The sequence below is a fragment of the Notothenia rossii genome (genome assembly GCF_949606895.1).
Source record: "Notothenia rossii genome assembly, contig: scaffold_390, whole genome shotgun sequence".
Classification (NCBI taxonomy): Eukaryota; Metazoa; Chordata; class Actinopteri; order Perciformes; family Nototheniidae; genus Notothenia; species Notothenia rossii.
Genome location: NW_027640198.1, coordinates 20001 through 33017, shown reverse-complemented (window position 1 = coordinate 33017; position 13017 = coordinate 20001). Strand labels below are relative to the sequence as shown.

At 41.2% G+C, this 13017-nt stretch overlaps 1 protein-coding gene and 1 long non-coding RNA gene across 3 annotated transcripts in view; one reads left to right on the top strand and one right to left on the bottom strand.

The window, feature by feature from the left end:
- Window positions 1–2867, top strand: LOC307026982. Its single transcript, XR_013804501.1, has 2 exons — window positions 1–48; window positions 2390–2867. It is a non-coding gene; the product is annotated as an uncharacterized lncRNA (long non-coding RNA).
- Window positions 2868–3062: 195 nt separating this feature from the next.
- The window catches only part of gpr179 (G protein-coupled receptor 179), a 29949-nt gene continuing 19994 nt past the window's right edge, over window positions 3063–13017 (bottom strand). For both annotated transcript variants that reach the window (XM_079695138.1, XM_079695139.1), the window contains 4 exons: window positions 11401–11539; window positions 9582–9684; window positions 8989–9138; window positions 3063–8614 (listed from right to left, as the gene is read on the bottom strand). In XM_079695138.1, the coding sequence (XP_079551264.1) occupies window positions 4703–8614; window positions 8989–9138; window positions 9582–9684; window positions 11401–11539 (4304 nt within the window). In that variant the 3' untranslated portion in view covers window positions 3063–4702. The remainder of the gene's footprint in view (window positions 8615–8988; window positions 9139–9581; window positions 9685–11400; window positions 11540–13017) is intronic.

Below are 13017 nucleotides of genomic sequence, written 5' to 3'. Positions count from 1 at the left end.
GGGAAAATAGTCCCGTCCTGGGCTCCGGCCAAAGACCCCATCATTAAGGTGACCGTCCGCACTGCACGCGCTAATAACACGTATCTCTTAAGGGGGACCGATTGTGCAAAATCCACTTCTTCATGTCTCTTCTACATCAACATGTGTCCCCTCTTCTCCACGTCTCTTCTACATCAACATGTGTCCCCTCTTCTCCACGTCTCTTCTACATCAACATGTGTCCCCTCTTCTCCACGTCTCTTCTACATCAACATGTGTCCCCTCTTCTCCACGTCTCTTCTACATCAACATGTGTCCCCTCTTCTCCATGTCTCTTCTACATCAACATGTGTCCCCTCTTCTCCATGTCTCTTCTACATCAACATGTGTCCCCTCTTCATGTCTCTTCTACATCAACATGTGTCCCCTCTTCTCCATGTCTCTTCTACATCAACATGTGTCCCCTCTTCTTCATGTCTCTTCTACATCAACATGTGTCCCCTCTTCTCCATGTCTCTTCTACATCAACATGTGTCCCCTCTGTGGAAAGAGACTCTGAAAGTTTCAGGAACAAAGATTCTCTCTCTTTTTGTCCTGATCCATTTCTATAAAAACCTGTCTGAAAATGAGCTGATCAGATTTTGGCCACTTTGTGATGTCATAACGATGTTCAGGCTTGTGTAACCATTAGCCAATCAGCAACCAAGGTATACAAATACATTTGTTGCTTCACCATCTAAATTAGAGGCTTATTGGTTACAGTTCAAATACTGTAACTGTTCCTTACCTGTAGTTTGTTTTATAGGTTTTTGTTTCTCTCCCACACCCTCCATCTACTCTATTTTCAAATGACCTTGACAACACAATGTTCATTTTTGAGCAAATATGCGTATTTTGCAGAGACTGTTGCAGAGCACTGATGGTGAAGCTTTTTTTAGATTATTAAGAAACACCTTCCAGGCGACATGAACTGCACCATCTGTCACATTTCTCTGAGGCGCAGCAGGGCCTGACTCAGAGTTAGGGTGATTATAATCTACATTTTGCCGTGATGCGCATTAGGCAAGTCATGTCCTATTCCAGTATGTCTTGGAGACTGACGCAGACAACAAGCACTAACTCGCTGGGAATCAAAACAGCTCTCTGTCCATCCTTTTTCTCTCACTCACTGTTTGTTTTTGAGGAGACGTGTACCTTAGCATTTAAAGTCAACGCAACCGTGATTCATGTGTAACCGGCCGAGCCACACGATCACATCCCTGCATGTCCAAATGATTCCTATTCAGAACAGATGTGGTAGTTAAATGTTGTGTAATGCTGGGTGGAGGTGTAAAAAAATAAAAAATAAATACGTATTGACCTTGGACTATTGTTTATCTAGTGTCTGATAATTACATGGAGAATTTCTTAAATATTCTTATTTTTTCTCCATGCCTAATGCACCAGACCTCGCAGGATTGGATTAATATTTGTGGTTATTTTTAGGCCACCTGTCAATCACAATCTGTCAGGCCAACTGGCGCCTCCATCAGCTGTAGTCCATGAAATTAAACGGCAATGAACTGCAGATTTTACACAGAATCTGTAAACTTTGAAACTCCTCTGTATAATTGGAAATGGAATTGAACTAGTGCTTTCTATTTGTGTATTTTATTTGGTCTTAATTCTTGTTTCCAGTTTAAACTGCGTGGAGAGAAACCTGCCATTGTACATGAGTGTAATGACACTAAAGATCCTCTGATCCACAGTTGCTCTTCACTGTAATTGTTAAACATTAGTTAATTTAGTTCGTAACGATTTAATTTTAAAGGTAAAAAGCAAATACTCTTTTATTCGGAAAACCATCCATAGTGATATAAAATGACAAGGAGTGTTGTAGTTGTTTAAATAATATCTTTACCAGTGCCTTTCTGCAGTTTTAAATATAGCCATCTGTTTTTCTACTGTAGTGCACAAGGGTAATTCCCCTCAGAACAACATTTGGCCTTATATGAAGTATGGGATAGATTTGACATATTTGTTTTGTATTGATTTTCAATTTCTACTCAAATAAGACCCACATAAATACTTTGCGACGCACATTTGTTAAATAATAATGAAGACAAACATCATTTGTAAGCAGAGTCTTATTTTAGTAGAAGACATTGAAATCAACACTTAATACATAACATATTTTTCAAGTATCATCCATCTCATACTTTGTATAATGCCAGATGTTGTTCTGAGGGGAACCTACTTTACGTTAAGTGGAAAACAGTTTTTGATATCTAAAACTGCAGAAAGGCACTTGTAAACACTTCATTTCAACCAGACGTGAAACCAGTATTTATGGGAATGATAACACATATCATCTTGTGTCTTATTTGAGTAAAAGATCATGATAACTGATCTGATCCTCTTTCTCTTCCAGACTGTCTCGGTTCCCGGTCCAAACCTGAAGCCCGGAGAGGAGTTCGATGCTCTCAACCATCAAGTTCCTAAACCAGAGGCTGTCCAGTGGAGCAAATAGTCCACAGGGTGGCGCTGCTCTTTACTTCAAACCTCAGTAGGACATTATAAGCGGCCATGCTCCAAATGCTGTTAACATTCTGTGTGTGGCTGGTTAGTTTGTCCACTCTGGCAGGAAGGCTGGCTTCCTTTGAAGGCTCTTATCTGTTTGACAAATGCTGCTGGCTGGGAATGGGCAGCAGGTGAGTTTAGGGATGAACAAACTACTGAGTCCTGCAGCCAATAGAATTGCTTCCTGCGCTGCAACTCGCCACACAACCGTCTGGAATACTAATACCAATACCAGCTGTTTTCTCCAATTGGTTTCACACTTTTTCATTTTGTTTTAAGACCAACTTAATGTGTTCATGTCAAAAATAAAATTCACAGACCTCAGGAAATTGAGTGGTTTATTTTTTGTGATGAATACACTGCATGACCTCAGGGAAATACAAAAATAAAGTGTACCATCTGCGTGTCTTCACACCAGTAGATTTGAACGGATATGTCTCTCAGAATAATCTTTCACAGAAGATATTGCATACAAAAGTGAAAACAAAGTGGACCTCTATGCAAATCAAGGAAAGTGTTACAACAATACAGTTATTTAAAAAAAGTGACAACCAATTACATCTAAAAACACACAAACAGGCAACAGTTCTCACAAAACTAGGTCACTCTATTGACATCAAATTGGCAGGGATGCGTAAATAATGAGATCGCTGAATGTAAAAAAAAAAAAAAATTGCTTCTGCATGACACTGGAACAGATGTGCTGAAAAACACCTGCGTTTTACCAAGTGATGGAAAAGAAATTTGATTTGTTACACCTACACAGAAACCTGTATACATTGTTAGATTTATTTACCGTGAAACCTCTTCAAACACAATACAGCTATTTCAAAGTTGCAATTGCCTCATGATTGAATGATTCCTAAAAAATACAACAGACATTAAAATGTGTGGCCATGGCTTATCCCGAAATGTATATAATTTGTCTCATTAAGTTTTACCAGCTATCTGCATACGAATGGAGTCAAACATACTTTTATTTCATATAAAAAAATATTAATGAATATTACAGTGGTGGCAAACATGTGATAATGTATATAATATATTGACCAATACCATTATCTGCATAGAAGACCTGTGTTGTTGACCAAAACCTTACCTAGCCATTACTCAGCTAACAGGGGGAAGTCATGTATCTCCTTGAAACCAAGGATTAACCTCTAAAACTGACATTATTCGCAATCTGATTTATAAATTGGAAACGGGTCAGTTTGCCTGCAACAAAAGTGTACTGATGTTTTTTTGCAATCGCCGGACATCTAAAAAGCATGTATTTAATCATACTGTTCATTTAATGTTACTCTCATTTTCTCGCAGTACAAAACAATTAGGCAGTTTTAGCTCCACTGTGAGGGGTTACGTTTTTTAGCATATCTTGAGTTTATGGTGATTTTATGCATTGTTTTTGGCTTTGTCTGTTTAAGTCTTTACATCCTATTCTTTTGACTTAATCAAAAGTGAAGGAGAAACATTAAATATTGGCGTTTAGTCCTTAAATGGTCACTTAAGCAAACAAGTATGCATAGTTTTCAAAAATGTTCAATACTTCATAGACATGTAATGTACCATTTACACTTAACACATCTATTTTGAAAATATAATTTCCACAAAAGAACAAAATTAGACTAAATCAAATGGCTAATTATTCGTAATCTCAATAGATTCATTCGTCTTGCCCTGTATTTTTGAATGCCAGCACTAGAGACTTGTTTAATTCAGGTTTTTAACTAAACTAACTTTCACGTTACATTTAAAGTGGGGAATCAGAAGCAGGAACAAAAGGGACTCTATTTTAATGTCTTAGATGCCCTTCGATCAACCAGTGTCAGTCTGTAGTTCATTGCTGGTTTAAAGAGGGACATTATGCAATGTGTACTTCAGCAAAAAAAAAAAAAGTATTGTCAGTCATGTCTGCACAACTAATTGTCTCCAGCTTATGAAGGCTTGTTAGGCAGAAAGCGGCATGACCCAAATGGGTATTCTGACCTGTAATAACGCAGCCCTAAATTCTGTCGTTGATAAGCCTGAGTACTTATCCGACAGAAAGGGATTTCAGCTCTGCCGTCTGCAGGGGAGCTGATCGTGAGCTGACCTCCCTCCCTATGGTTCTCAAAAACAAAGTTCCCCTTGTGGTACCTGAAAAAGTCGTTGAGGATCCACGATCTCACAGGTCAGATGGGAACACTAGAGCCTCAGCAGCAAATTCTGCATCGTCGTCTTCATCTTCCTCAGGGATATTTTCAGGCTCCCACGTAAAGACGTCTGAGGTATTGTCTGTGAAGGAACCCGATCTGCTCATATCCATCTGCCAGGAACACAAAGCATCTCGCCGGCCCAGTTTCTCTTTTGTCCCGTCCACCTGCTCACCGCTGACATCTGGTGGATTCTCTTCTACCCTGAGCTGTCTCTGGTTCTCTGTGACTTCATCTTGGTCACTTTTGAGTATATCGACTTTGTTTTCGGAGGACGGTTCTGTATCCTTAGATTCCAAGGGACAAACGTCTCCTGCAGTGCTGCCTTCCTTTTTGACAACTTCTGGTTCCTCAGTATCCCACGGACAAACATCTGGCTTTACGCTATCTTGCTTTTTGAGAACCTTTGGCTCTTCTGTGTCCCACGGACAAACATCTGCCTTTGCGCTATCTTGCTTCTGTAGAACCTTTGGCTCTTCTGTGTCCCACGGACAAACATCTGCCTTTACGCTATCTTGCTTCTGTAGAACCTTTGGCTCTTCTGTGTCCCACGGACAAACATCTGCCTTTGCGCTATCTTGCTTTTTGAGAACCTTTGGCTCTTCTGTGTCCCACGGACAAACATCTGCCTTTACGCTATCTTGCTTCTGTAGAACCTTTGGCTCTTCTGTGTCCCACGGACAAACATCTGCCTTTACGCTATCTTGCTTCTGTAGAACCTTTGGCTCTTCTGTGTCCCACGGACAAACATCTGCCTTTACGCTATCTTGCTTCTGTAGAACCTTTGGCTCTTCTGTATCCCACGGACAAACATCTACCTTTACGCTATCTTGCTTCTGTAGAACCTTTGGCTCTTCTGTGTCCCACGGACAAACATCTGCCTTTACGCTATCTTGCTTCTGTAGAACCTTTGGCTCTCCTGTGTCCCATGGACAAACATCTGCCTTTACGCTATCTTGCTTATTGAGTACCTTTGGCTCTCCTGTGTCCCACGGACAAACATCTACCTTTACGCTATCTTGCTTCTGTAGAACCTTTGGCTCTCCTGTGTCCCATGGACAAACATCTGCCTTTACGCTATCTTGCTTATTGAGTACCTTTGGCTCTCCTGTGTCCCATGGACAAACATCTGCCTTTACGCTATCTTGCTTCTGTAGAACCTTTGGCTCTCCTGTGTCCCATGGACAAACATCTGCCTTTACGCTATCTTGCTTATTGAGTACCTTTGGCTCTCCTGTGTCCCATGGACAAACATCTGCCTTTACGCTATCTTGCTTCTGTAGAACCTTTGGCTCTCCTGTGTCCCACGGACAAACATCTGCCTTTACGCTATCTTGCTTCTGTAGATCCTTTGGCTCTCCTGTGTCCCATGGACAAACATCTGCCTTTACGCTATCTTGCTTTTTGAGAACCTTTGGCTCTCCTGTGTCCCACGGACAAACATCTGCCTTTATGCTATCTTGCTTCTGTAGAACCTTTGGCTCTTCTGTGTCCCATGGACAAACATTCGCTGGCACGTTATCTTGCTTTTTGAGAACCTCTGGGGCTTCTGTGTCCCACGGACATACGTTTTCCCTGGTTTTTGGTTCCTCTGAGGCTTTTGATTCTTGAGTTTTGACTGCCACTGATTCCTTTGTTTCCCATGGAAAAACATCTGAAGACCTTTCCAGTCCATGTGACACAATCTTGGTAGCTTCAGTTGTTTGTGGGGGGTCAGTTTCCCCAGGACATATATTTACTTTTGTGGCATCTTTCTCCTCACTCTGCAGGGAAGCAGCTATTAAAGGTGAGACTCTTTGTTGTGAGCCTTCTTGATTTCCTGTTTCCCAGGGACACATATCTACCTTGATGGTAGATGAGCCTGTATTTGTTGGATCAGTGTTACCCTCTTCCCATGGACAGAGGTCTCCAAGGTTTTCAGGGGGATCAGGGAAATCCGACGGACAACTTTCTGCTGCCTTGGTGACTTGTTCACCCAAATGCAGGGCTTCTGATTTTGCGAGTTGTTGCCCTTCATAACCTTTTGTTGATGCACTGGGATGGACGTCAAGTTTAAAAACGTCATGTTTAAGGGGCACAGACAGCGTTCCTCTGGTCCCCAAAGGATTTAAGTTCTCATATTCAACTTCAGCCTTGTCCTTAACATCCCAAGGGCAAACATTAACATATTCACTTTCTTGACCCATTGAAGGTTGGGGGATTTTTGCAGTTTCCCAGGGACACACATCTGCTGCAGATTTCAAAGACTGTTGTGTTTGTAAATCTTTGGACGTGTTAGTATAACAAATAACTGGGATATCCTGCGTCTCCCAAGGACAGGCCTCACTTTTGCCACTTCCTTGTTCTCTCACATAGTCTTCCTCTTGAGTTTCCCATGGACATACATCTACTTGAATAGTCTGCTGCCTCTTTAGACCCTCCTCTCCTTGGGAAGTACCAGCTCCCTCCCATGGACACACATTTACAAAGGAAATATTGTGTACGGGTGTAATTCGATTACTACCCCTTCTGTGAGTTGAAGGAGTTCTACAGCTACTGGCAGTCTCCCAAGAACTGGTACTACGTTTGCTGTTCTGCCTCGATATAATCACACTTTCATGATTGCCATCTTTTTGCGTTTCATCAATTTCCCAAGGGTAGACGGCACATTTTCCAGTTGAGAGCCTTCTTTGGCTTCTGTCGAAAGAATCCCCAGAGGAACGTCTGATGGCGTTCTGCTTGACAAAGCATGGTTTGTTGACTGTTGTCATACTTTTCAGCAGTGACCTCTTTTCCATGCTTGGTCGTCTACTAGAAACACTTTCATGACTTTTTAGTGAAATAGAGTCCTCCTTATTGGTTTTTCCATCCACACTGGACTTGCTTCCTGCCTCAAAGTTTACCAATGCTGTTTTCACAGAGAGCCACGTAGAGGTGGCGGTCCGGAAGGAGAAGACGCGTTGATATTTTGTGAATTTTGGTCTCGGAGTGCAAGGTGCACTTGCAGAAACAGACGCCTGTGGTTTTGGGTAGTCCGTTTCAAATGTTTCGCTATCTTCTGAAGGCTTCTTCTCTACAGGTGGTAATTTCTCCCAGGGACAGACGAGCCCTTTTGGAGATGTTGCCCTATTGTCTTCCCTCTCCATTGAGTTTGCGTAGGTCACATGTTTCTGGTTCTTGTCCCCTGACTGTTCTTGCTCCTCTTCCCAAGGACTTACACCAGACTTGTCAAAAGACCCTGACTGGAGGGCACTTCTGGTCTGTTCACTGATGGAAAGGCTCTGTCCCGAATGTTTCAGCACTGTGCTGGCTCTGGTAACCTTGGGGATGTTCTCCATTGAACTCCTAGAAGCGGAAGTTAGACTCCTGGATTTCTGAAGCCTGGTGTGATCAGGATGCAAGAGATTGATATCAATGGACAGGTTTTGGGCACTGGCTGACTTGCAGAGCCCTAGTGGAATATCCAAGGAATCTGTCACTGATTGACGGGAAGTCCTTTTCAAAGCGTTGGCCATTAACATGGAGTCACGCAAGGAAGGGTCTCTTTCCCTGACATAGTGATGATCGCTCTGGGACTTGTGCATTGCTGGTGATGGGTATGGTGATGGGTATGGTGATGGGTACGGTGATGGGTACTTCATTGAACTTTTGAGGCCGATAGTGACAGAATCTGGAGCTCTTTTGGAGGACTCAGACTGATTCTCACTTTTACTTCGGAGGGATCCCTCTCTGTCGTCGCGGCTGCACCGTCGGCTCATGCTTTCTGGGATCTCAGCAATGCGTCTAATGATAGATCTTCCTAATGCGCATCGAGAACTTCGCTTCTTTGACAGATGAGGGTTTTTTGCCGTCATCTTCTTGGTCTTGTGGACTTCTAACTGGACATATAACTTCTTCAGTTCATCCTGGTGCATATGAAGAAGGGAGGGAAATGATGAAGGGATTGAGGAAATGGTTGAGGAAAGGGAAAAGATGTGGAGAGTAACAAGTCAGAGGAGAGGTACCAAACACGTTTTCATGTAAGAACAACACGGTTTAGGATAAGGATAAAGGGTGGAGAAAGGTCATACTACATGTGTTCATTCTGCTGCTTATTGCATTTCTGATTTGAGTTATAATACATTTAAAATATGTTTAAGTGGATCTATATGTGGTCCTAACTGAAATTAAGGGATATTTATTCCTTATTTAAACGTAACCTTTGAATTTCTTCCCCATTTTGGAGATTATGTCCATATGCAAAGTGATAACATCGTTCTGAGGTGAAAAAAGAGTTTACCCTGAAGTCATCCGGGTCCACTCCACTGTGTTCACTCCAAGCAGAGTGAAAACTGCTGTTGAGGTACGAGCCGGAGCGCCGCAGGTCGACCTCATCTTCATAAACCTCCGCTGCAATCTCCTCTCTCCCCGGCTTAGACACATAGAGAAACTGCAACGCACACAGACATACAACTCGCATGTAAACATTTCACATATGAAAAACATTGTGTGTAGTCATGCACATTCAAATACACTTAAGTACCAGTGACATTTCTTCAGTAGTGGATTGATTCTCATAATGTATTGCAAATATATTCGAAATGCATACAATTCAAACGGGATGGTGGAAAGAACCTGAGTACGAGCTTTTCTTTCCATGGTTTCTTCCATTTTTGCTGCCACCTCCAACCCCTTTTAAAATGTATTAACTTTTGCTTATCCAAAGCAGGGGTAGTATTGACTAGGGGTATCTGTAGGTATGCCGTACAGATTGAGAATCCCTTTTGAGGCAAATGTGGGATATGATGGATCTGATTTGCACGTTGGACATTCCTGAGGTTTCTCCCATTTTGCACATTTCTGACATTAGAATATATACCATTTTTGACGTACCTTGGGAATGAAAAGCAGGGCAAGTGTCACAGTGATGGTCAAATGGGTATGCGTGAAGGAGAGCAGCAACATCCAATCAGGATGCAGAGAGGAAAAGGTAAACCTGAGGGAGACAGAAAACACAAAATTACTGTAATTGTCACGTCAGTGCTTGGTGTTTTTTCTGTGAATTGCACAAATACGCAGCGAGTGTTGATAATAATAATAATAATAATAATAATAAATGTTATTTGTAAAGCACCTTTCATTGCGAAAAGTAATCCCAAAGTGCTACTAAGGGGCATGATATACTTTTTTTTTAAAAGTTTAATCAACAGCTTTTTTTTAAAAGAAAGGTTTTTAGGCCATTCTTAGAGTCAGAGGTGGGAAGTAGTGAAGTACAAATACTTCGTTACTGTACATAAGTACATTTTTCTGGTATCAGTAGTACTTTACTCCACTACTTATTTTTCTGATGACTTTTTACTTCTTACATGTTGAACACAAACACCTGTACTTTCTACTTCTTACATGTTGAACCCAAATACCTGTACTTTCTACTTCTTACATGTTGAACCCAAATACCTGTACTTTCTACTTCTTACATGTTGAACCCAAATACCTGTACTTTCTACTTCTTACATGTTGAACCCAAATACCTGTACTTTCTACTTCTTACATGTTGAACCCAAATACCTGTACTTTCTACTTCTTACATGTTGAACCCAAATACCTGTACTTTCTACTTCTTACATGTTGAACTCAAATACCTGTACTTTCTACTTCTTACATGTTGAACCCAAATACCTGTACTTTCTACTTCTTACATGTTGAACTCAAATACCTGTACTTTCTACTTCTTACATGTTGAACCCAAATACCTGTACTTTCTACTTCTTACATGTTGAACTCAAATACCTGTACTTTCTACTTCTTACATGTTGAACCCAAATACCTGTACTTTCTACTTCTTAAATGTTGAACACAAATACCTGTACTTTCTACTTCTTACATGTTGAACTCAAATACCTGTACTTTCTACTTCTTACATGTTGAACCCAAATACCTGTACTTTCTACTTCTTACATGTTGAACCCAAATACCTGTACTTTCTACTTCTTAAATGTTGAACACAAATACCTGTACTTTCTACTTCTTACATGTTGAACCCAAATACCTGTACTTTCTACTTCTTACATGTTGAACTCAAATACCTGTACTTTCTACTTCTTACATGTTGAACCCAAATACCTGAACTTTCTACTTCTTACATGTTGAACACAAATACCTGTACTTTCTACTTCTTACATGTTGAACACAAATACCTGTACTTTCTACTTCTCTCATTTTCCAAACAGGTTGGTTCCTTTAGTTTGAATGTGTGTTTGGTGGCGTGATCATTATTATTTAGAGTCATTGCGTGCCTATTGATTTGAACACGATCCGTGTATCCATCATTTCCTGGTCTTCTCTAAAGAAGAGGGACCAATGGAAACGTTGTCATGTTGCCGTTGGTCAACATGGAAACATTCATTAACTAACAATGACATTATTGTTCTATTAATATAAAGGGAGGTCAGGTACTCTTTAAAACAGCTGCTAGTTATGGGTACTTTTTACTGAAGTACATTTCAAAGCTTCATTACTTTTACTTAAGTAAAGCAGTTTAGTCAGTACTTCTACTTTCACCAGAGTATTTTTAAACACGAGTATCTGTACTTCTGCTTGAGGAAAAGATGTGTGATCTTTTGCCCTCTCTGGTGAGGAGCAGCTGCATATCAGCCATATTGGCGTTAGGACCCTTGCATTTCAGGAGTGCAGAGAGGTGCTCGCTGTTTACCTGAACAGGTGAAACATGGAGGAGAGGAGCAGCTCGTTGTGGATGGCGATGCCCATGTAGCGCGGCTCGTGGAAAGCGGAGGGAACCGGTCTGACGGCGGTGCACAGAGAACTTCCCCAGCACAGGAACAGGAGCTCCGCTGAGGCAGGACAACGTAAGGACATGATTATTAAATAGTGCCGTTTTGAGTTAGTTTTCAGTCCAATACGTTTCAAGTCTTTATATACAGTACAATACAATACAGCTTTATTTAGAAAGCACTTTGAAAGCTCCAGACCAAATTGCTGTACAGTAAAATAAACAAACAAAACATATGAAAATCACACAGCACAGCTCACACACCATAACACAAGTGCAAGTAAAAACAATAGACAATTTAAAAGCAATAAAAGCGACAATCTACAAGATGTGAAGACGCTAAGGAGAAGAGGTGGGTTTTCAGAAGCGATTTAAAAGCAGACAGTGTCGAGGCCTGTCTGATGTGCATGGGCAGATCATATGTGTCGTATATGTCATATGCAAAGTTATAACAGTAGAGAAGTTGTTGGAAATTAAGTTCTTTGTCTTTAGGGTCCCTCTACTAACAGAACTACAAAATGTAGTTGTCCTTTTTGCAATGAGGGAATATAACTAGTTGAGATGGTTTCACCTTAAAAATGGCCAGTTTAATAGCTGGCCAGCTTCCAACATGAATTAAAGGTCCCCTATTTCACTGTTTTTCATCAATATATCACAGGTCTCAGATATATACAGAACCTGTCTCTGATTGGCTGAAACACCAAACAGGTCATTGCAGCATTACCCATAATCCCCTCTGTTTCAGCCCTGTTTCAAAAGTGCTGATTCTCTGTCTGTTACTTTAGATCAAAATAAGGAGCCCCTCCCCACGCCCCTCTGAGAGAGATTTGGTTAGAAAGAACACAATGGTGCTCTAGGAGGAGATTCAGGTGATAAGGGGGGGGGGGGGTTACCTTGGTTGCTGATTGGCTAATGGTTACACAAGACAAAACATCGTTATGACATCATAAAGTGGTCAAAATCTAATCAGCTCATTTTCAGACAGGTTTTTATAGAAATGGATCAGGACAAAAAGAGAGAGAATCTTTGTTCCTGAAACTTTCAGAGTCTCTTTCCACAGAGGGGACACATGTTGATGTAGAAGAGACATGAAGAAGAGGGGACACATGTTGATGTAGAAGAGACATGAACAAGAGGGGACACATGTTGATGTAGAAGAGACATGAAGAAGAGGGGACACATGTTGATGTAGAAGAGACATGAAGAAGAGGGGACACATGTTGATGTAGAAGAGACATGAAGAAGAGGGGACACATGTTGATGTAGAAGAGACATGAAGAAGAGGGGACACATGTTGATGTAGAAGAGACATGGAGAAGAGGGGACACATGTTGATGTAGAAGAGACATGAAGAAGAGGGGACACATGTTGATGTAGAAGAGACATGAAGAAGAGGGGACACATGTTGATGTAGAAGAGACATGGAGAAGAGGGGACACATGTTGATGTAGAAGAGACATGAAGAAGAGGGGACACATGTTGATGTAGAAGAGACATGAAGAAGAGGGGACACATGTTGATGTAGAAGAGACAATAAGA